This window comes from Symsagittifera roscoffensis, chromosome 5, assembly GCF_963678635.1.
Source record: "Symsagittifera roscoffensis chromosome 5, txSymRosc1.1, whole genome shotgun sequence".
Classification (NCBI taxonomy): Eukaryota; Metazoa; Xenacoelomorpha; order Acoela; family Convolutidae; genus Symsagittifera; species Symsagittifera roscoffensis.
The window spans coordinates 55,347,268-55,370,818 of NC_087066.1; the positions used below are offsets into that span (position 1 = coordinate 55,347,268).

The 23,551-nt window shown below is 34.2% G+C and overlaps 1 protein-coding gene across 2 annotated transcripts; it reads right to left on the minus strand.

The window, feature by feature from the left end:
- Positions 1-482: 482 nt before the first annotated feature.
- LOC134846279 (uncharacterized) lies at positions 483-13,783 on the minus strand. Of its 2 annotated transcripts, XM_063863564.1 has the most exons (6): positions 13,547-13,613; positions 12,866-13,062; positions 12,575-12,600; positions 11,300-12,027; positions 2,138-2,310; positions 483-1,361 (listed from the first exon to the last, which is right to left on the minus strand). In XM_063863564.1, the coding sequence occupies exons 4-6, from the start codon at positions 11,559-11,561 to the stop codon at positions 690-692; spliced, it is 1,107 nt and encodes a 368-aa protein (XP_063719634.1). In that variant the 5' UTR covers positions 11,562-12,027; positions 12,575-12,600; positions 12,866-13,062; positions 13,547-13,613; the 3' UTR covers positions 483-689. The 2 variants fall into 2 exon arrangements, with proteins under 2 accessions (XP_063719634.1, XP_063719635.1); XM_063863565.1 differs by lacking the exons at positions 12,575-12,600; positions 12,866-13,062; positions 13,547-13,613 and adding an exon at positions 13,662-13,783.
- Between the last annotated feature and the right edge of the window lie 9,768 nt (positions 13,784-23,551).

Sequence of the window (23,551 nt, forward strand, 5' to 3'; positions counted from 1 at the left end):
AAAACCGTGACAATATTACGATCCGTTTGTGTCGTAAGCCCAGAATTTTTGAATCTCATTTTTTCAAATAATTCAATTCAATTGGTTAATTTGTTTCAAGAATATAAAATATCCCAAATCCATTTTCCCAACAAGGTCATTAAGGTGAGCACTTATTATAGACTATTATTTAGCACGAAATTACCAGAGCTGATTACAATATAAAAATAAAATTTAGACTTTTTCTCGGAAAACTCTGTATGAGGAAACTGTTCATTTATGAACCCAGGAAGTCAAATAACTGAAGTTCAAAAATCAATTCTCAAAAACAAGTGAATTTTGAGCCGCTTTCACATTTATTTTTCTCATCCATTTCCGCTTCTAGTTTTTAAAATGCAGTTCAAAGCTCATCAATCATTTTAAGATCTTTGGCAGTTTTTGCTTTTGAAAAACTAATTGAATAATAAAATTTAAAATTTGTTTCACTTCCTAGAAATAAGTACAAGATAAAACCAGCTGAAACTGCCAAGATTTGTTTTGGACTTCAGTGCAATTTAATTTCAAAAACATCGAAATTTTTCAAAGCTAAAAATTAAGGTTTCTCCAGCAAAATTGTAATCACTATTTATTTCGAAGTGTTTTGAAATAAAATTGGCCCTCAAAATATTATTTTGGATATTACTATTGAAGAATATTTATTTACTATTGATTTAGTGGTGTACACCATTACAGGAACAGATTGTTGGCTTGCCCCCGTTCGCTCGGTTTTTGCTACTGGGACAACCAGATCTCAGAATCTTGCGCACTTGTGCTTCGTGCTGTTGCTGCAACTGCGCAGCAGTCAGGTTATTAGGGGTGGGGGCTGCCCCCATTTGGTTCGGCTGTTGACATGACATATACATGTTGTTTTCTTGGGGGCGGGGAGGTTGGTGGGGGTTACACTGAGCACCGTGTTGTTGAGGATTGTAATATGACCCACCATACATGTTTTGCTGATTAGGGTGGGTGGGGGCAGTATTATGACTCATCGTTCCGTTTGTCGTCCCGTTGTTGCCGTTGAGTGCCGCCGGGTTGTTGTCTACGGCCGTCGCTTCTAGAGATTTGGAGTGTAGCTGAATGAAATTCAGGAAACTTTGTGTGTCTTTTTTAGTAAATAACTCGTCCATTAGCATTTTAATGTGCTCAATGGCTTTCAGGTCTATTTTTCTCTTTTCTCGCTCCTTGTTCATTTTTTCCACGTCTTCCATGAACTCTTTGATCTCGTCTTCTTCTAAATCTTTCTCGTTTTCCAACATGCTTCGTAGGAACTCACACTTCTCTATCCGTTGTTTTTCGTGCACCAGGTATTCCTTCTTCAGGTTTTCCAGCATCAGCACCAAGGTCTAGAACATTCAACAATACAGCCCTTTTTTCCTCCTCTCTCCCTCAACCTCCCCCCCCCCCCCCCCCATTTACCTTGATAGTAGCAACAATTTTGTGGTGCAACGAGGGTTTTTAAAGTTCAAGTATGAAGACCAAAATTTGTTTGTCATGGTCGAATTAGTCAGAATTTCTGTCAGTAAATCTTCATAGCAATCGGACAACGTGAACAAAAATTTTACTTTTAAAAATTTCCAGTAGAAGAAAAGAAAAAAAGCCTTTAATATTTAATAAATTTCAAATTGGGCTTCTTCTTTTCCCATTAGTGATTTTTCACTAGTGCAACATTTATTCACGTTTCCCGCTTGAGACGAAGGTTGACGTTGACATGCAGACAGATTACCATATTAAACCAGACATATTAGCTCTGCATATCCGACCTTGTAAAACCACAAGTTAGAGCATAAAATTGAGGTTTATGTAGGGCGGGGAAGGAAAAAACATTCTTCAACCGTTTTTAAAAATCGCAGCTTGCTCATTCTTCAATAAGACATTCCAACTAACAAAAAAACTCTTGAAAAATTGGTGCAGATAATTTTTTTGTAGATTTTTAATTATTTGAATCTGAAGAATTATAACTAAGGTCGAAAATTCAGCTACCAGCTAATTACGATTTATTTAGATAATTAGTCAACATGCTAGTTTTTGCGAATAAACTGGGTGCAAAACAAGCAGAGGTGGTCTTATAGGTGATGGTATTTTTCGTTTAAAAAATTGTGTTCTTTTGTTGCTTAATTACTTGAATAGCTTCGACAGCCTCTGAGTTTTTCTTCTGGATGACGGCAATTTTGGCCCAGATATTCCTCTTGACTTCGTCTTTGCGCTTGTTGAGGAGGTCCAGACACTTGTTGCAGAAGTACTTCTTTTCCGTTTCTTCTTCCTTCAACTCCTCTCCGAAGATTCGCTCACACACTATGAACAAAACATAAATGGGCTCTTTTTCCACTTTCCACCCACATTTCAAATTTTGCATTTTTCTAATGTGGTATCATGGCTGAATGCGCCATGTTACGATGTGTAAAGTAAGGAGAACAAATTTGTTCACAAAACTTAGTTTGATCGCCATGCAAAATTTCATTACGTTATGACAATGTAAAATTATTTTTTGTTCCGACTTTCGAAGAAAAATTACATCAATTAGGTAAATTTTTTTATTTCGATTTTCGAGGGTTTTTATTCAGTCAATTTTCGCCGATTGAAATAGTTTTCCACAAAAATTTTTCTTAACCCATACTGACATTCTGAGTTCAAATTTAAAAAGACATTTTACCTCATATTATTTTTTGTTAAGTTGTGGGGGTGTGAAAGTTGCCAAATTGGCCATGTTCTGAAATAAATTATGTGCGCTTTGAAGATTTAATTCATAATGCTGAGACCCTAACGCAAATTATTTATGCGTGGCGAATCATCCCGCACAACAAAATTGTTTCAAATTGAGTTGAGGCTAGGTAATTGATCTTATTAATTTCACACTTTGATTTTGTTCAAAATTTATAGGTTTTCAATATTTTTTCCCAAAAATTACACTATATGTCTTAAGGGACAGTCGGAACATTCCGGGCTTTGGCCTGATATACGAGCACTCTTGTTCAAAACTGAAATTCGAACATGGGGGAAATGGGAAAAAGTCAAAAAAGGAATAGTTGGTAGCTGAACAAGTAGTACAAAAGCTACCGGTCGATTAAAACAAATGAAGTTACAGGAAAGATGTTGATGCTATTTTATGAAATGTGTTGTTTTTGTTTCGACTTTCGTAACCAAAGTAACAAAATATTTGAGCCCGGGGTGGTTTTTTTCTTCAGACAAATTTCGACTTTTTAACTAGCCATTTTTGACTTAATTTTTTTTATCATTCAAAAGGTAGTTTTGCCTTCAGCTTAAATTTGAAAAAATATTTCACCTGTGCTCATTTTCCCTAAAGTTATGGTGATTTAAAGATTGCCATTTTGGACAATTTGGGACGAAGAACGCGCGAGCATATAACGCGTAAGCGGAGACTTCATCCGTCTTAGAAAGCGTCCCAAATCGGTTAAAGGAAACTTATTTGCAATAATTGATTTGTTACTAGAAGTAAAGTTATCCCTTCGTACTTCATATGGCGTGTGGGGGGATGGTTTTCACAAAACATCTCAAATTTACAAAAATATAGTTTTATTACGCTTGATTTTTTTATGTTACTACTGCTCCATAGACCTTAAAAGGCAGTCGGAACATTCAGGGCTTCGCCCGGATACGAGCAGTCTTGTTGTTTTTATGATTAAGTTTTCAAAATTTATTGTAGTCATTTCCAGCCAAAAATAATTTTGTAGTATATACTAATTTAGAGGGGGAAAAACTAATCAATCGCCAAAAAAAACGCGACTCTTTGGTCAAAATGTTCAAAAAAGTGCCTTATAAGATTTTTTTTGCCTGCTCTTACAGACTTTTGCCTGCGATGCAGAAAAATTTGGCTAAAACAGGGTCTTTTCGGTGCTATGAGAGAGCTCGGAAAATCAACTTGGCCGACCTAAAAAGAGTCGACAAAATTTGGCCGACCTAAAAAAGCCGACAAAAAAGTGAAACTATTTTTTTCCATTGTGGACAGATAGCTGAATGAAACCCTCACTACACACATAATGAAAACACTTACTTCATTAAGATACTATCAAAAATTTCCAAGTTTTTTGTTAGTTGACGAACGCAGCAGTAAAAAAACAAGCTGTTCGACTCTTTACGGATAACCGCTTACTGCGCAGTTGAAAACAAAGCCAATATCAAGTTCTTGGCATATCACAGAACATCCTGAATATTTTCAAGCAAAATTTTCCAGATTAGTTTTCAATGGACAATGCCATTTAGCAATTTTCATTCGACTTCAGTTTATAACTGTGGAAAACTGGACAAGATTAGAAAGTGTTTTTAATTTTTAAAAATCTTTGGGACTTTTCACTCTCTTTCTAACCCTCGCCGTAACTCAACCTGATAAGAAGTTCGGTTTTTTTGCCCCCCCCCCCCCCCCACCTCACACGAGCCTCAAGTTTTTAGAGCCCGAAAAAGAAAAAGAGCCCGAAATTCTTGCGAAATACTTTCTCTCGACACTGACTTGCGAAATACTTTCTCTCGACACTGACTTGCGAAATACTTTCTCTCGAAAAAGAGCCCGAAATTCTTGCGAAATACTTTCTCTCGACACTGACTTGCGAAATACTTTCTCTCGAAAAAGAGCCCGAAATTCTTGCGAAATACTTTCTCTCGACACTGACTTGCGAAATACTTTCTCTCGACACTGACTTGCGAAATACTTTCTCTCGAAAAAGAGCCCGAAATTCTTGCGAAATACTTTCTCTCGACACTGAAAAACCTGTAACAACTAAAAGTCTAAATCTTGGAGATGCCACACCAGCGCGCATTTAATTGCAACGCACAGCGTGCAGATAAACATTTTACACTGACCATATCCTATGAGTATGACCATATCCTGTAACTTAGTATGTTACAAACTAGGAAGGAAAAACTTTCGCAAAAAAAATTGATTTAAAAAAATTCGGAACAAAAATTTTCATTAACTTACTGCAACAAATATTATAAAACAAATATATAAAAAAACTACAAAAACCTGATTCAATAGTATTCAAATGTCAAACACATGCCATTAAACAGTTATTTCAGTCCCTGTTGCAAAAGAGCGACCAAAAGTACCACAAAATTTACTATTTAGGTTTTAAAAATTAGCCATGAACTATCAGATTGCCCTCCGCTTGCGTTCAACCATTTCATAACTCAATATAAATTTGTATGGTGAACAAAAAATTAAGGTGAACACACTTTTGCCTCAAAATGTACATCGTAAGACAACGCATATAACACGCATATAACACCAATTCAACACGTTAATCAAGTATGAAATTAGAAAATTCGAAACGTGGGGGTGTAAAAAGGCAACTTTCTTGACATGACATTTGCCGTACGAACAGTTTTTAAACAATTCTACTCTGGGCTCTTTTCCATTTCCCCCACCTGTTAAAATTTTAGTTTCTACAGTTGTTTTACGTGTAATTATCGCTAAACGTGTAAGGCTAAACGATGAAGGCGTGTAAGCTAAACGATGTAAGGCATGAAATTAACTATTGTACAATCTGTTCACAATTGTTATTTTGGATCTACTTAACAATCTCCCCCCCTCCCTATTGTATCTACTAAAGAATCCCCCCCTTTATTGAACGGGGGTTGAGATTGTTAAGAAGATCCGTCATTTTTTCACCATGCCAAGTTGAATTGATTGTGACAGAGTAAAAATAGTTTCGGCGGAGTGGAAAAAGTTCTTTTTTGTAATATAACGAGTAAGTAGGAAACGACTGCAAAAGAGTCACATTAAAAATAAAAACAAACAAGACTGCTCGTATCAGGGCAAAGCCCTGAAGGTTCCGACTGCCTTTTAAGGTTTATGGAGCAGCAGTAATAAAAAAAATGAAAAAAAAAACAAAATGAAATTTTTTTTCTTCTAAAATTTGAAATTTTTTATGAAAATCATCACCCCACACGCCATATAAAGTACAAAAAGATAGATTTCGTTCCGTGTAACAAATCATATATGGCAAACAAGACTGCTCGTATCAGGGCGAAGCCCTGATTGTTACGACTGCCTATTAAGGTTTATGGCGCAGTAATAAGATTAACAAATTAAAAGTAATAAAACAAAATGAATTTTTTTTTTGTAAAATTTGAATTTTTTATGAAAACCATCCCCCCACACGCCATATAATGTACAAAAAGATAAATTTCGCTACTTGTAACAAATCAATTATGGCAAACAAGTGTCTTTAAACCAATTTGGAACGATTTCTATGGCGGATTAACAAGTAGCGAAAAAGATAAATTTCGCTACTTGTAACAAATCAATTATGGCAAACAAGTGTTACAAGTATTGTAACAAATATATTGCGCGTTAATTGTCCCAAATGGCAATCTTTAAAACCCCATAACTTTACGAAAAATGATCATACGTGAAATATATTTTCAATATTGAGCCCAGGACAAGAATACTTTTCGAATTTCCCTTGTAACAAATCTTATAACCCTTATAACAATACCTTTCGTTCCTTGTAACAAATCAATTATGGCAAAAAAGCTTCTTTCAACCAAATTGGAACGATTTTAAGACGGATTAACTCTCCGCTTACGCGTTAATAGCGCGAAATATATCGCGCGTTAATTGTCCCAAATTGGCCAAAATGGCAATCTTTAAACCCCCATAACTTTACGAAAAATGATCACAGGTGAAATATCTTTTCAAATTTGAGCTCAGGACAACAATACCTTTCAAATGATATAAAGAAATTCAGTCAAAGATGGCTAGTTAAAAAGTCGAAATTTGTCTGAAGAAAAAAAAACCCACCCCGAGCACAAATATTCCGTTACTTTCGTATCAAAAGTCGGAACAAAAAGCTTCGTTCAACCAATTTGGAACGATTTATAAGACGGATTAAATCTCCGCTTACGCGTTAATAGCGCGAAATATATCGCGCGTTAATTGTCCCAAATTGGCCAAAATGGCAATCTTTAAACCCCCATAACTTTACGAAAAATGATCACAGGTAAAATATCTTTTCAAATTTGAGCTTAGGACAACAATATTTTTCGAATGAAATAAAAAACTTCGTCAAAAACGGCTAGTTAAAAAGTCGAAATTTGTCTGAAGCAAAAAAAAAACCCACACTGAGCACAAATATTCCGTTACTTTCGTATCGAAAGTCGGAACAATAACTGACCAAAGAAAATACTGTGGACTTTCTTGGTGCGACCAAGCATGTTTTTGCACGACCACTCTAAGAGTGAGAAAAAACTATGGTGTACTGTTTTTAAACAATTTTGTTACCTCAAAGAGAGAGCTCGTATGGTTGAGGCATCAAATTAATGCTTTTGAAATCGTGATTTGGATTGTAAAACGAGGTTTTTTCTACTTCCCTCTTACATTTTCAGACAGATTTTAAGAAATTTGAAAATTTTTAAAGTTTGCATTGACGCAATTTGATGAAACTTGAACGGTGACCAAAATATGCTTTATTCATAGTACCGAGCAAAAAATCATGCGGTTAAACTGCATGCATAATTATAGTGTTAATAAAACAAACTTGGTAAGCGAGGGAGAGAGGCGGAAAAAAACCCGAATCAATATTTCACCAATGTTTTTAAGGGTCGAGAAAAAAAAACCAACATTTTTGACAGTTCATAACCAAAGTGAAAGAATGAACGAAAAAACACTCTAGTTTTTGTAGTTGGACGATGAATTTTTATTCAAATTTTACTTTTTTCTACTTCACTCTTTTGATTTTTTTTTCTGAAATTCATTATATGAACACCTATAACATTTCTTTTCTTGTTATAAACTGCATCAAAATGTGTCAGTGTGAACATGTGAACAAACTTTTACAAACTTTCTTTCATGCAAAATGCCGTGAGAACAATTTTTGTACATCTTAATTTTCCGAGGGAAGTGGGCAACTGGAAACGAGTCCAAATTTAAATATAAGGGGCGGATTAAAATGCTTCAAGTGCGTTTTAAAATTCTCGCGTCTATCATTTCAACTTGAAAAAAGAAAACCCAGACAGAGCTTGTTATCAATTTTTTGAACAACTAGTAAATTACACTAGTGGACAAAATTAAGCGCAAGCTCGGCATTTTACTCTCTATAATGCCTGTTTTCAAGGTCCATTTTGGACAACATTTACATCGAATTTAGGTAAACTGTCCATGTAGACTAGGAGAAAATCATCTCCGCTAAACTTTGCCTCATAGTGAACATTCTTCAATGAGCGGAGTAAAATAGCTGTTCATTCGTCGTTAGAAAATTCGCGGCGAGAAAAATGTGAAATTTTTGTTGAACTCGGCAGTTTCTTAGTTGTTCACGCGGAAAAAAACCTGGCTTGGTTCTTTTTCCTTCCCCCCCACCTCACTCAAAAAAATTTTTTTGGTCTAACGAGTGGTTTTACAAGGTTAATTATGGAGATCAAAAATGTTTGTCAAGGCCTAATTAGTCTGCATGTCAATTTTCATGACAATCGGACAAATAAACAGGAACTTCAAATATAAACAAGACTGCTCGTATCAGGGCGAAGCCCTGAATGTTCCGACTGTTGTTTAAGGTTTATGGAGCAGCAGTAATAACATAAAAAAATTAAATGAAATAAAATAAAATGAAAACTTTTTTTTCTAAAATTTGAAATTTTTTATGAAAATCATCACCCCACACGCCACTTAAAGTACAAAAAGATAGATTTCGTTCCTTGTAACAAATCAATTATGGCAAATAAGTTTCGTTCAACCAATTTGGAACAATTTATAATCTCGGCTTACGCGTGAATAGCGCGAATTATATCGCGCGTTAATTGTCCCAAATTGGTCAAAATGGCCAAAATGGCAATCTTTAAACCCTCATAACTTTACGAAAAATGATCACAGGTGAAATATCTTTTCAAAATTAAGCTCAAGACAACAATACCTTTTGATTGATATAAAAAAATTCCGTCAAAAATGGCTAGTTAAAAAGTCGAAAATTGTCTGAAGAAAAAAAACCCACCCCGAGCACAAATATTCCGTTTCTTTCGTATCGAAAGTCGGAACAAAAATTGCAGGTGGGTGGAAAAGAAAAAGAGCCCCTGGCTTTTTCAGAATATCTCGATAGTTTCAAAGAGGGTAGTTTAGATGATTTGTTCTTGGTTTATGTACAAAACTTTACTCAAATTCGAAGGAACTGTTGTCAAAAATGGACCTTGAAAAGAGACATTTTAGGGAGAAAAAAATATCTATATTTAGGCAAAGCCTTGAATGATCCGACTACCCCTTAATCCATATCGAATAATTATTGGCAGGGCGGATTTAGGGGGGGCGTACGCCGCTCCTCAGGGATTCGACCCCCTGCCGACCCAAAGGGTCACCGCAATATTTTTGTCAAAATTTTTCAAAAAGTGCCTAAAAACGGCTTTTTTGACCTGTTGTTTCAAAAATTTGCCTGCGGCGCAGAAAATTTGGCCAAAACAAGGTTTTTTTAGTGGTTTAGAAGAGCTCGGAAAATCAATTTGGTCGACCTAAAAAAAAAGTCGTCAAAATTTTCGAAAATTTTTTGAAAATCTGCCCCCCCTCGAAAAAATCCTAGATCCGCCCCTGATTATTGGAAAAGAAAATATTGAATAACTAAATTTTGGACAATATCAAAGATCAAGTGTAAAAATTTGAGTCTTACGAAATTAATACGACCGACTAGCTAGCGTCAATCCCATTTGGAACCTTTTTATTGTGCGGGATAATTCGCCACGCCTAAATATTTTGCGTTACGCTTTCAATGTTATGGATAAAGTCTTTAAAATGCGCATAAATTAGTCCAGAGCATAGCCAAATTGGGCTCTTTTCCAGTTTCCACCGAGTTTTATGTTTGATTTACGTGTTATTACCGCTAAATGCGTGATGTTATGCTGTAAAGTATGAAGAACAAATCTGTTCACAGTTGTCGATTTGTTCACCACGCCAAATTTCATTGCATTATGACAACGTTAAATAAGCTTTTCAAAATTAAATTTGAAGGGGGGGAGGAAACTGGAAAAGAGCCCCAAATTGGCAATTTTCAAACTCTCAAAAGTTTGCAAAAAATGATCGGAGGCAAAATATATTTTTTAAAATTTGATTTCATGGAGTCAATATCTTCAATGCGGCTTGAAAACTGACTGAATAAAAAAATCACACCCAGCAAAAATATTTCGTTTTCTTCAAAAATTGGAACGAAAACCTGAACTTGCGTTTAATTTTGTACACTAGTGTAGTATATGGCTAGAAAATTAAGAAACTAGATGTTACGAACGTAAGATTTTTACCGTTTTCCCACGTTTAACTTCTGTCCACTTGATCCAATTGTCAAGAAAAATTATCGCTTTTTCCATTTTTTGTTGTGAACACATTTTTTTTTCATACCTGACATCGTAACATTACTCATTGAGTCATAACAACACATAAGACAACTGGGAAAATGGAAACTTGAAATGTGGGGGGAGATGGGGGTGTGGAAAAGAGTCAAAAACGGCATCTGGGGGATGGACGATAGAAGACCCGGCTCTTTTCCAGTTCCCCCCTTTCAAATTCAATTTTGAAAAGTCTATTTAACGTTGTCATAATGCAATGAAAATTGGCGTGGTGAACGAATCGACAATTCTGAACAGATTTGTTCTTCATACTTTACAGAGTAACATCAGGCGTTTAGCCGTAATAACACGTAAAACAAACATAAAACTCGGCATTATGAAAGGGGGGGGGAACTGGAAAAGAGCCGAAGACCCCTTCAGGTACCTCAAAGACAAGTCGAAGCGGTCCAGTAAAATATATCATATTAAGTATCTTTCTTATTAAAACCCCGAGCATAGTAGCAATAAAATTCTAGTCCCCAACACTGTGTTTTTTAGTATTTGAGGGGAAGGCTGCATTTTTTTTATACTTAGTTCGCTTGTCCACATCAAAATTCATTTTCCAGTAAGCTTTCCTAAATCGAATTACAGAAAAACTTACTGTTAAAAAATTGGTTTTCTGGATTTTGTAGAACTGGGAAATATTCTCAAACTGCTCATTAAAACGATTTTAAAACTGCTCATTCTTTTTTTCACAAGGTGAAACAACTTTTGCAAGCTTCAAAGCTTCGACTTTAGCAGGGTTTCAAAGGTGGTAGCAGATAAGGAATCGAGATGCTCCACCTCAGCTTTTAATTGAAATTAAATTTGCTGAGCGCTGCATGTAAACTCCTCTATTCTGATTGGCTGATAATTTGAACTCAGAATCAAATTAACATCCTCCCCCCTCCCCTAAACGTTTTTTTGGGGTGGGGGAGGAGGATGTTAATTTGCTTCCAGATAAGAAATCATAGCAATTAATGGTGCAACATACCCGTGCATATTCTCTTCAACATCTGAAGGAGGGTTAAATTTGGCGCCACTCGATTCAGAGCCATGTTCGTTTTATCGTCCGGGCAAATAATTTTGCCCTCCTTTTTGGCCATAGCTGAGGAACACATGTGGCATATTGTATGGCCACACTCTAGTAAAATCATGGGTCTATGGACATAGTCGTCGTAAAGAGTTTTGCATATTTTGCATTTCAGATGACTTGTCCAGGACATGAAATTGTGTGTATGTCCATGTGAAGGCATTTTTCTCCAGTTTGACTTCAAACGTATAGGAGAAAACAGGAAAAGTTTCCCACTCGAAATAAACTTTGAAGGAAAATATGGTAATGAAATATTGAAAAGTGCCCTCAATTCTTCAACTCAGAATGGATAACCAAAAAGTATATTATACGCTTTTAAAGTGACTAATTCTTGAACTTCGGTAAAGTTTTTTTATAATTTTACACGTGGGAAATTAAGAACGCAGTCCAATATTTCCACAAGTTTAACTGTCGGTCGAGTAAATCAATCAAAGACAAAAATAATTTATCAAATGTTTTTGAAGCTAGGAAATTTAACACGAGGCCATAGTTTATAGCTTAAGTCATGACGGTTTAAACTGCGTAATGGACTTAGAAATAAGAGTAAGTTTGATTTTAAACATGATGCACGTTCGTTGCTTTTGCTTCAGTTGGTAAGTGACAAATGGTATGTTGAAGTTTCATCAAATCTAGACAACAGAATAAGTTTAGTCAAAAGTGATAAAGCAAAACTCGTTTGAGCTTTCTGCTGAAACGTAAAACCACATTCAACTCAATATATTAGTGGTATATATGGTATATATGGTTAACAAAATTGAATCTATTATATGACAAATATGAAAGTATTGAATGGCAAAACCGCGTCTGTTCGGTTTTCAAACAAACTGTAATAGAGAAAATATTTTTTGGCTCTTTTTTACAGTTGCATCAATTTTTTTCAGTCATGTTACATAAAAAATATGCGCGTTTCATTCAACCACGAAATTTATAACGTGTCTTTTTAGTGGTAAAAAAGCTACTGTAATATTCAATTTAGTGCTTTGAGAAAAAGAACATATTTTGAAGTGTAAAAATAGACTGACGGATATGAAATTAAATGGTAACTAAAAAACAAAAAAATATATAAATGTATATCACCTATTTTCCTTTTCTTTATAGACTAAAACCAAATAGTGTAACACGAAGACACTAGCACTGAAGATATGTAATATAAGTATAATTTAAAACTCAACCAACCTTGCTTTGTAGAAAAGGAACCCCGACTGAAATACAATAGAAGTAACGTTACAAGTGGCAATGCGCCCAAAAATAATGTATAAATATCTACTCGCGGAAGACAACTGCTTTATTTTGTTCAATTCAAAGAGACCAGGCTAAAATATATATTTTTTCAATAATATAAAAAAAAACAGACGTTGATATGTCTTTTTTTGTGCGTCGGCGAGGTCTGAAAACAGAAATAATGGCGTAAATGGTATGTTTGTGAAAATTTGTTCGGTGCGGTGAAATTTTACTAATTTCCCTTACCTCTCAGGTTGCGTTTGTCTGTTTGGTGTAGCAGACTGAATGAAAAATTGTGACTTCAATGGAAAATTTCAGTTCCCTCTCTCTCTCTCTTGCCATGAAATAATTTCTATACTCGTTCACTTTTATAGTGAATAGAGGAATATCGCGTCGCTAGACCAATACAGGGAAATTGGGTTTCCCTGTCACCAAATCGAAAGCTGGCAAACAAATGCTAATATTTTTTCAAATCAAAGGTACCATACAAATATCGAAGTTAATTCATTTGACGAGACATTGATAAAATTAGTAGTTTTGAAGAAGAGTTTAGTAGAAATTATGAAATACTGTAGAGCTTTTGTCAGTGATTCAATTTAAAGGCCGGCCGACCATGATTGTTATGTGCAACAAGAACCCGAGCTAATATATATCAATGATTCGGCTTTTTGACCAGGTGAATTTCTAGACTCTGGTGCAAATAGCGATCGGCTGCTTTAAAGTAGTGCAATTTAACCTGTGCTATGGGTTGTCAACTCTAGTGTGTTGCGGTGGTATGTATTTTGTGTTGTGTTGGGGTAACGTTTAGCAAGCGCAATGGTCTAAAAGATGCCCGCGGGTTGATCGCAGACTCACTTCGCTGGCGCATTGGGCTTAAATTGCTTTGTTGTATATACATGTATAGATATATACCATGCCTTTACCTACCATAAACTCTGCTATCCAAGCGTTAAATATCCAATTTCAGAACTGAATCTGTTTTTCTCAGACTGAACATTGCTTGTTGGAATCACAAATACAAGTGATTGATTGTACTACTAACCTTTACTTAACTAGCTCTGCTTGCAGTTCTAATTCGAAGGACCATTGAAGGCAGAAAGGATATCACAATATACGATTAAGTTAGAATCAGGAATGTTAAAGTGTATAAACTTTTATATGATTTCAAGTTACAACTAGAAACGGGTTCACTTTGACTTTCAGGGCCATACTTAGACATACACTACTTCTATGACTTGGCTATCTCTATCTTAGGTCTCTTTGTATGATTAAAGTCTAAGTAAATATCTATAAATAGTTGAAGTTTAGACAATCAGGCACTTGGGCAAATAAATGTGACAGAGAAAGAAAAACACTCTATTGCGACTATATTGCATTGCGCTGTCAGACAGTGATTGCGACTTGTATTGCAAAATGTGGAATGCAGTTGCAATGTTTAAAATTTAACAAGAAATAAAACAAGACTGCTCGTATCAGGGCGAAGCCCTGAATGTTCCGACTGCCTTTTAAGGTTTATGGAGCAGCAGTAAAAACATAAAAAATTAAATGAAATAAAATAAAATGAAATTTTTTTTTTGAATTTGAAATTTTTTATGAAAATCATCCCCCCACACGCCATATAAAGTACAAAAAGATAGATTTCGTTCCTTGCAACAAATCAATTAGGGCAAATAAGCTTCGTTAATAGCGCGAATTATATCCCGCGTTAATTGTCCCAAATTGGTCAAAATGGCCAAAGTGGTAATCTTTAAACCCTCATAACTTTACGCAAAATGATCACAGGTGAAATATCTTTTCAAATTCAAGCTCAGGAAACAAAAAACTTTCGAATGATATTTAAAAATTCCGTCAAAAATGGCTAGTTAAAAAGTCGAGATTTGTCTGAAGAAAAAAAAACCCACCCCGAGCACAAATATTCCGTCACTTTCGTATCGAAAGTCGGAACAACAAGACTGCTCGTATCAGGGCGAAGCCCTGAATGTTCCGACTGCCTTTTAAGGTTTTTGGAGCAGTAATAACATAAAAAAATTCACTGAAATAAAACAAAATGAAAAAATTTTTTTTCTAAAATTTGAAATTTTTTATGAAAATCATCCCCCCACACGCCATATAAAGTACAAAAGGATAAATTTCGCTCCTTGTAACAAACCAATTATGCCGAATAGGCTTCTTTCAACCAATTTGGAACAATTTCTAAGACGGATTAACTCTCCGCTTACGCGTTAATAGCGCGAAATATATCGCGCGTTAATTGTATCAAATTGGCCAAAAATGGCAATCTTTAAAGCCCCGAAAGTTTACAAAAAATGATCACAAGTGAAATATCTTTTCGCATTTGAGCTCAAGACAACAATACCTTTCGAATGATAAAAAAAAATTCCGTCAAAAATGGCTAGTTGTAAAGTCGAAATTTGTTTGAAGAAAAAAAAAACCCACCCCGAGCACAAATATTCCGTTACTTTCGTATCGAAAGTCGGAACAACAAGACTGCTCGTATCAGGGCGAAGCCCTGAATGTTTCGACTGCCTTTAAGGTTTATGGAGCAGTAATAACATAAACAACATAAAACTTTAAATGAAATAAAATAAAACGAACATTTTTATTTTCTAAAATTTGATTTTTTTTTCTATGAAAATCATCCCCCACACGCAATATAAAGTTCAAAACAAAAAAATTTCGCTTCTAGTAACAAATCAATTAAGGCAAATAAGCTTCTTTCAGCCAATTTGGAACGATTTCTAAGACGGATTAAATATCCGCTTACGCGTTAATAGCACGAAATATATCGCGCGTTAATTGTCCCAAATTGGCCAAAATGGCAATCTTTAAACCCCCATAACTTTACGAAAAATGATCACACGTGAAATATCTTTTCAAATTTAAGCTCAAGACAACACTACTTTTTGAATGATATAAAAAAGTTCCGTCAAAAATGGCTAGTTAAAAAGTCGAATTTTGTCTGAAGAAAAAAAAATCCACCCCGAGCACAAATATTCCGTTACTTTCGTATCGAAAATCGGAACAAAAGTCAATGAACTACAAAAAAGTCCTAGTAATTGACACCACTAGGAGTTTACAAAAATCAAGGTAGTTAAGCCAATAAAGCATAAAACGAAATAATTTAGGAGGCCAAATTAAGCTTTTAAGCGAAAGAAAATCAAACAAAAGAGAAATAGTCAGGATAATAATTTTATAAATTACATAAGTACATCAAAAACAGTTGCAATTACGACAAAGTTGCTGCACAAATAAATTCGACAATGTGGCAACTAAGCCGACAAAACATCCGCAGACAAACAAAAGTCCGACACTTCAATTTTTCCCGGAAATTTTATAATTTCATACAAACTGAAAAAAATAAGGTCCAACAAAGACTCGAACTCCAGACATAAGGACACAGAGACAACTCGATACCTCCAGGCCAAATAGGAAGCTGCCTCGAAGTTGCGAAGGTTCACTATTAAAGTAACTTCAGTTTCAACTTTAGATGCAAGAAATGTTGTTTACGGGGAAAAAAGTCTAGTTCCTGATTACGAGATACTCGCTTTCGCAAGTGTAATTAACTTGCCTAAAACAATTAACTGTACTATCCCATGACTTAATTAAAAAAATAGTATCAAACAAACTCTTTGCGTTGATTTGCGACAAAAACAAAGAATATTAATTTGAAATAATTTTTCACGCAATCACTGCTTTGATTCAAAAAAGGATGTCCACTTTGGAACAACGCCATTTAGCTGCTATGCAATTAGCTCCTGACTTAATTAAATTAATTTGCTTTGCTTCCTTTGTGACCTTTCACATCCAAGTATCTTCTTCGTTATCTTCAAAAAAACAAAGGGCATTAAGCTTCAAAATGGTCGTCAAACTTTTTCCCAAAAATCTAACGGGGTAAAAAATTAAATCTTTGGCTCATTGATCTTCTTTTGTTTTATGGAAAAATTCAATCACATCAAAATTGGTCGTCAAATTTTCCTATTAATTTCTCTCTGTCACATACTCAAATTGTGTTTCAATTACTTTTTGGTTTTTATTTAATAAGTTCTTTTTTAATTGACGAAAACATGGTGTTTTTAAAAAACAATTCTTTACTACGGCAGTTTGAACATAATTGAAAAATCTTCCGTAATTTTTTCTCGTCTAATTGGTCAGATATTAAAGGCATTTATCCCATGGTAATGGGCACAAATTCTATCACTAGGATTCATAAAAATTTCAAGGATAATTTTTTACTTCATTGATAGATTTTTCTTTTATCTATTTAAGATTGAAGGCTAGTTTAGTCTGCCAGTTAGATTCAGCAAATGTGTTGTAGGTTGCTCCGGAAGGTATGAATTATTATTGACTGAGCATCATTTTCATGAGGCTGACTTGTCTTTTTCGCCTCGCAAAATGAATTGCAAATAAGCAGCAGAGGTATCATATTAAACTTCATAAATCATTAATTATCAATCGAGCTGCATTTTTCGCCTCAAGAGCAAAAACAGTAAAAACAAATTTGCGTGTTTTTCTTATTAGTTTCATTAGGATGTAGAAAGGCAATTTTTTGTGAAAAAATAAAAAAAATCTTTTTTTTTATTAGGTGGGTGAAGCGTGCGAAATTGCATTATCCTTTTATCTTTGATCTTGAGACGTCAAGGTTAAACAAGTTAGACCTTCTCTCAAGTGTTTTTGTTAACATATGCTAAGAAACTAATTTTCATATTATTATATTACAACAAAAAGTAACGCCCAGTATTCATTGGCTTCTAATTTGAGTATTATATTGGTATTATATATGAGTATTTATATTGAGTATTATATTGACATCAAAAAGTAACGTCCAGTATTCATTGGCTTCTAATTTGAGTATTATATTGCGAGCGGCCATTAAGCGCATATTTCTGAGATGCCCCTTTACGGGACGGGACTTATTTGAGTTACACGTATGAGAAACGTTCAAGATACGTTGACGTTCGTAACGATGTTCAACAACACTCAACGAGGTTCTGAAACTCATTTATGCAAACTCATTTATCTAGTAAAACTAACTCATATACATTCATTGAATTTTCATACAGCTAATTTGATGAATAGCCTTAGAATAAACAAGAAAAAATCGTTACTGAGTTTGTTATAACATTTTTATGGTCATCTGCGCAAACCTTCGCCATTAAAAAACTTAGTAAACTTCAAACTTCTCAAAACTGAGATAAAACATATAATCAATTTTTAATTATAAAATTTTACATAATGTTAGATACGAATCTTCACAACCCGGGTCGACGTGCTCAATTCATGCTTCGACTTTCTCGACATAAAAATCGCTATGTTTCGACCGTCTTGACAAAATTTTGGTATCTTTTGACTTTCTCAAACAAATTTCGATATGCTTCGACTGTCTCGACCAAATTTTGGTACATTTCAAACTTCTCGACCCAACAAAAAAGCGTTCGACTTTGTTCGAACCAGTTCAGAAATGCTTCAACTTTTTTGGACCAAAAATTGATATGTTTCGACTTTCGCGACCAATATTTTTAAAAAAAATCTATTTGCTCCACCCCGCATAGATATATTTTGAAATTCTCGATCAACAGTGGGTATGTTTCGACTGTCTCGACAAAGAAAAAATTTTCTCGCTTTACTATCGCGGCTGTGGTTGACTTCAAACTGTTCAAAATGCTTTTTTGGTCACACAGGGAAAACTCATCTGGTTTTTATGTTTATTTTGAGTTTCAGAGTTGAAATTTTATTATTTTTGACAGCACTTTTATAAATTTCAATAGCAAACAAATAGCTCAGATAGGGAGATAAATTATATTGCGTCTTTATAAAGTAATTTATATTTTGACCGTTTCCAATGTTTCGTCTGTGCTCGACCAATGTTTCGACTGTGCTCGACCTATGTTTCGGCTTGCTCGACTTATGTTTTGACTGTGCTCGAACTATAATTCGAACGTGCTCGACCTATGTTTCGACTTTCTCGGCTAAAATTGGATGTTTCGACAGTGCTCGACTTTGATTTCGACTGAGCGCGACCTATGTTTCGACTAGTCTTGACCTGTGCTTCGACTTTCTTGACTTTCGACTATCAAATAACAAGAGTTAAAATGACAAAAAATTATCATATATGCTTTTCAGTTGATTTTTTGTGATGAAGCTTGATTTGAAAATAAACTATATTACAAGTCACTATACTATTGCATATTGCAATTGTTAAAAGTGAAGGTGAGGAGCTATGAGAACTCACACAGGGTTATCGTTTTGAACCGGTTTAACAAAAGTTCAAAGAATTTTTCTCAGTGTCGAAAAAAATGATCCATTTTCCTATTTTTTGGGCTAAATGATAAAAAGTTTATAAATGACGTCTGTTTTTAATTCTACTTAAGCCTACAAAAAAGTTTTTTAGTTTATAGTCTTTCTAAACTAATTTCGTTCCCTTTACTGGAAATAATGAATCAGAATTTCGACTTACAGGAATCAATGAAAAAAAATGTCTTTAAAAAATTACTCAATTTTTTCTTACAGCAACTGATTATCCTTGTATGATTACGTAATACTTGGTTAAAAGCAACGCCTCATGCTAAACTATTCGTTTGTGTCCTATCAATTTTCCAAATTAGTGTATTATGTTGATCATTTCATTGCTAGAAAAAGTTTTACAGTACAATTTTTTTTACTTATTCCTAGACCTACTCAAAAAAAATTATTCTGCGTTTTAGTATTTTGTTTCTTTCGAAACTCACTTTTTGCAAATTTAGTAGAGCACGCTATTGAAGAGGCGTATCTGCACTTTGTAAACACAGGCAGAAAACAAGAAACAGAGGAAAATAAAATTTTAGGCCAAAGACGTCATACAAAAATGATGCCCACTATGGGATTCGAATATCTGTAGAGCTCTTTATAGTTAACTCAAAAACTAGCCAACAAAAATAAAGATTGTATATAACTCATCCTGAAAAATCGCAACAAAATATCAAAAGTAGCTACTATGTGGTAGCAAAATTTGCAAATTGAGGTCGAAAAAATGGATTTGAAAAATGTTTGCTTGTGTGATTATCGATGAGAAAACTCAATCATTCTTAAAAATTAAGCAACTAAGTTTTAGAAATCAGTGATTATCTTATCTCAACTGTTAGTTCATATGGCTACTAAAAAAAATTTCTGCACCAAATTTCCATATAAAGCGACAAACAAACAAGGATAGCCGGTTACTTGTGCAAGTACCACAGAATGTTCCGACCAGTGTTAAAGTCCAAAAATGTTCTTGTTTACAAATTGGTGTCGTTTTTTTTCTGCATGTCGTGATAAAAAAAACCGGAACAAAAAATATGATGTAGGCATATTTGAAAATCATGGTAAAATAGGTCAATATGAAAACAGATTATCAAAAAAATGACTAGAAAAGCGAAAAAAAATTAAAAATATTTTGAAAAAATTTCAAAAAATTCAAGTTTGGATTCCCAAAAGTGCTCTAAAAAAACTCCAGAAACTACCCTTACTTGAATATGTTTTCACTGCTGAAATTAGACCAAAACTCAAAAATTTTGAAAACTTTTTAGTGTCGCTCGAATCACGACTGAAAGGGCTCTAATATGATATATCACTCACCACAGTCCGATCAATATTTGTGGTACCTGGTTTTGCGTGGAAAACAAGAAGCAAAAAAAACTATAACACTCAAATACAAAAATTCTCTCCATTTTTAATGGTCGGAACAACAGCTATTATTATCCAGCAAAACGCTATCAAATGTTTCGTTACAAAACTGAATCTAGCGCTCTGGCGCTGGCTAGCAAATAATTCAAAAACTGTTCATTTCTCTAATTCGAGGTAAAAATCTGCGCAGGTCATTGGAGAGTCGCTGAACTTTGGATTTTAAAAAATCACAGACTTCAATAAAATTCACAGTGAAAATTAATTTTAAAACCCAAAACATCAACTGTTATTAAGTTTTATTCAGATGTGAAGCGGAAATGCGCACCCTTTGGAAATGTTCGAAAATTTAAAAAGATGGTTTCTACTTAACCTTTTTGAAAAATCGAACGAATCCGAATTATGTGAAAGTTTACATTCAAGACTTTCAGCAGTAAGGAAGCGCTGATTGGTATTAATGTTCTACTTCAATTCACGAGCTCATTAGTGACGTAAGAACTAGTTATGAAGAAAGCGATTATCTTTTTCAAGTATAAACAGCAAATTGATTGTGGTTTTCAAACCAACAACAATTTAGACAAAAAAGAAGACTCAAAAATACAGAAAACGAAACTGAACAATGAATCTTTTACAAACTTTTTGCTCCGACTTTCGTAACGAAATAATTGTGCTCGGGGTTGTTTTTTTCTTCAGACAAATTTGGTTTTTTTAACTAGCCATTTTTGACGGAACTTTTTTAACATCATTCGAAAGCTATTGTTGTCTTGAGCTCAAATTTGAAAAGATATTTCACCTGTGATCCTTTTTCGTAAAGTTACGGGGGTTTAAAGATTGCCATTTTGACCAATTTGGGACAATTAACGCGCGATATAGTTCGCGCTATTAACGCGTAAGCGGAGATTTAATCCGTCTTATAAATCGTTCCAAATTGGTTTAACGAAGCTTATTTGCCATAATTGATTTGTTACTAGTAGCGAAATCTATCTTTTTGTACTTTATATGGCGTGTGGGGGGATGATTTTCATTAAAAAATTCAAATTGAAGAAAAAAAAATTTTTATTTAGTTTTATTTATTTTTTTAATTTTTAATGTTATTACTGCTCCATAAACCTTAATAGGCAGTCGGAACATTCAGGGCTTCGCCCTGATACGAGCAGTCTTGTTGTTCCGACTTTCGATACGAAAGTAACGGAATATTTGTGCTCGGGGTTGGTTTTTTTTTTCTTCAGACAACTTTCGACTTTTTAACTAGCCATTTTTGACGGAATTTTTTTACATCATTCAAAATGTATTGTTGTCTTGAGCTTAAATTTGAAAATAAATTTCACCTGTGATCACTTTTCGTAAAGTTATGAGGGTTTAAAGATTGCCATTTTGACCAATTTGGGACAATTAACGCGCGATATAACTCGCGCTATTAACGCGTAAGCGGAGATTTAATCCGTCTTAGAAATCGATCCAAATTGGTCGAAGGAAGCTTATTTGCCATAATTGATTTCTACTAGGAGTGAAAACTATCACTTTGTACTGTATATGGCGTGTGGAAGGATGAATGCTCGCAAAAATCTTAAATAAAAAAAATGATTTTTTTTACATTTAATTTTTTAATGTTACTACTGCTCCCTAGACCTTAAAAGGCAGTCACAACATTCAGGGCCTCGCCCGGAAACAAGCAGTCTTGTCTGTATTTAGATTGCTTTAACTTCAAAAACCAATCTTTTCAATAAGTTAGATTAAATTTTAAAACATCAGCAACTGAACTGCTATAAATGCACCTAAATGCTCTGAATTTTTAAATGAAAATCTACAAAAGCTCACGAGTTAAAATTTACACAAAAATATGTGTTGAAGTTCGCATGTTTTATAACTTTATAAAAAATTCAAAAATTAAAGTTTTTTTATTTTAAAAAAATTATTTGAAAATTTTTTAAAAAGTGTGTAAAAAATTTCAAATTATTGGCATATCAGTACTTCTTACAATAAAAAGGTGGTTTCACTAAGTAGGTGATTTTAGGACAATTCATCTACAAGGAAAAGGACTAACATACGAATTTTTCGTCTCTTAAGGGAGAACCGCAGTTGCGTCTCTGCTTAAAAAATCAGCGAGCGGAAAGTAAGACAAAAAAATTCTAGATCACCAGCTGTTGACCTGAAGTAATGCATAAACTTTAAAATTTCAAAAAATAACCCTAACCCATAACCTTAGTGATTTCTACAAAAAATAAGGTTTAAGTCGCTTATGTAGGGGAAAACCTACTTTCCGTTCTTTTAACTGAACTGAAAATCAGATCTGACAGGATAGTTTTCAAGTAGTGGAAAATTTTCTAAAAAACGATAAAAAGTTCGCAAAACGAGTTTTTCCTGATTTATAACTGCTTTTCTACAAAACAAAATTGTAACAGATTATCCATGGAAGTTCTCTGCACCATGTGCTTTCAATTGAAAAATTAAACTCAGAATTGGTACTACAGAGTTTCAGAAAAAAGTTTCCGAATAGCGATCAAAATCTCAAAACATAGCCAACTGACAGTTAGAAATAGAAAAGAGTACTGAACGCAAGTACAAAGAAAATAAACACTGAATTTGTTCAAAAAATCTCAACTTTCGAATTTGAAAGAAAAAAATGCCCTTTAAGCTCTTCTAATTTCCAGAGCAATTTATGATTGGCGCTGTTTTGATAACATTAGCCCAACTTGCACAAAACTGGATTATTAGGTAAAGTTTTTACTCCGCGGGAAATCTAAAAATTGAATTCCAACTTGTAACGAGCAAGAAATTCTTCACGTTTTTCATGCCATTTCCATGCTCGTATTCGGAGAGTGCTATTTACGTGACTTTCAGCAGATGAATTTGAATTTAACTGAAAAAAGTGCACACATACCTAAGTTAATTTATAAATGCATTAATATGGATGAAAGCACATCTTTAGTTATAAGAACATTTTAAACTTCAAAAAAATAACCAAGACCTATATAAGAGTCTTCACTACGCTCATTTCTTTCTTAAATTTGAACTTTACTAAGTCCTTACAGCTTTTCAAAAAAATTAAGGCGTAATTGTTTCTACAGGGACGTTTTTCCAGACGCATATTTCAATTGAAGCTATAATTGCGGAGCCACTTATAAAGCGAAGTTCCAAATGCCAATTTTTGCGATTAAACTCAAATCTCAGATTCGGCAGGATTGGCCAGTTTTTAGGCCAAAACTTTTTTATACGGCGTAGCTGATACTTTTTCTTCCCTCCTCACTCTCAGAGAGAATTGAAACCTCAGTCTCGAAGCTGGCGAGGTAGTTCGAG

Excerpts from the sequence above, each read along its gene's own strand:
- LOC134846279 (XM_063863565.1), bottom strand. The coding sequence starts at position 11,561 with ATGCCTTCACATGGACATACACACAATTTCATGTCCTGGACAAGTCAT. Across the intron at positions 2,311-11,299 it reads GTTGAAGAGAATATGCACGG|TGTGTGAGCGAATCTTCGGA; the intron begins GTATGTTGCACC and ends TTTTGTTCATAG. Across the intron at positions 1,362-2,137 it reads AGGCTGTCGAAGCTATTCAA|ACCTTGGTGCTGATGCTGGA; the intron begins GTAATTAAGCAA and ends TGAATGTTCTAG.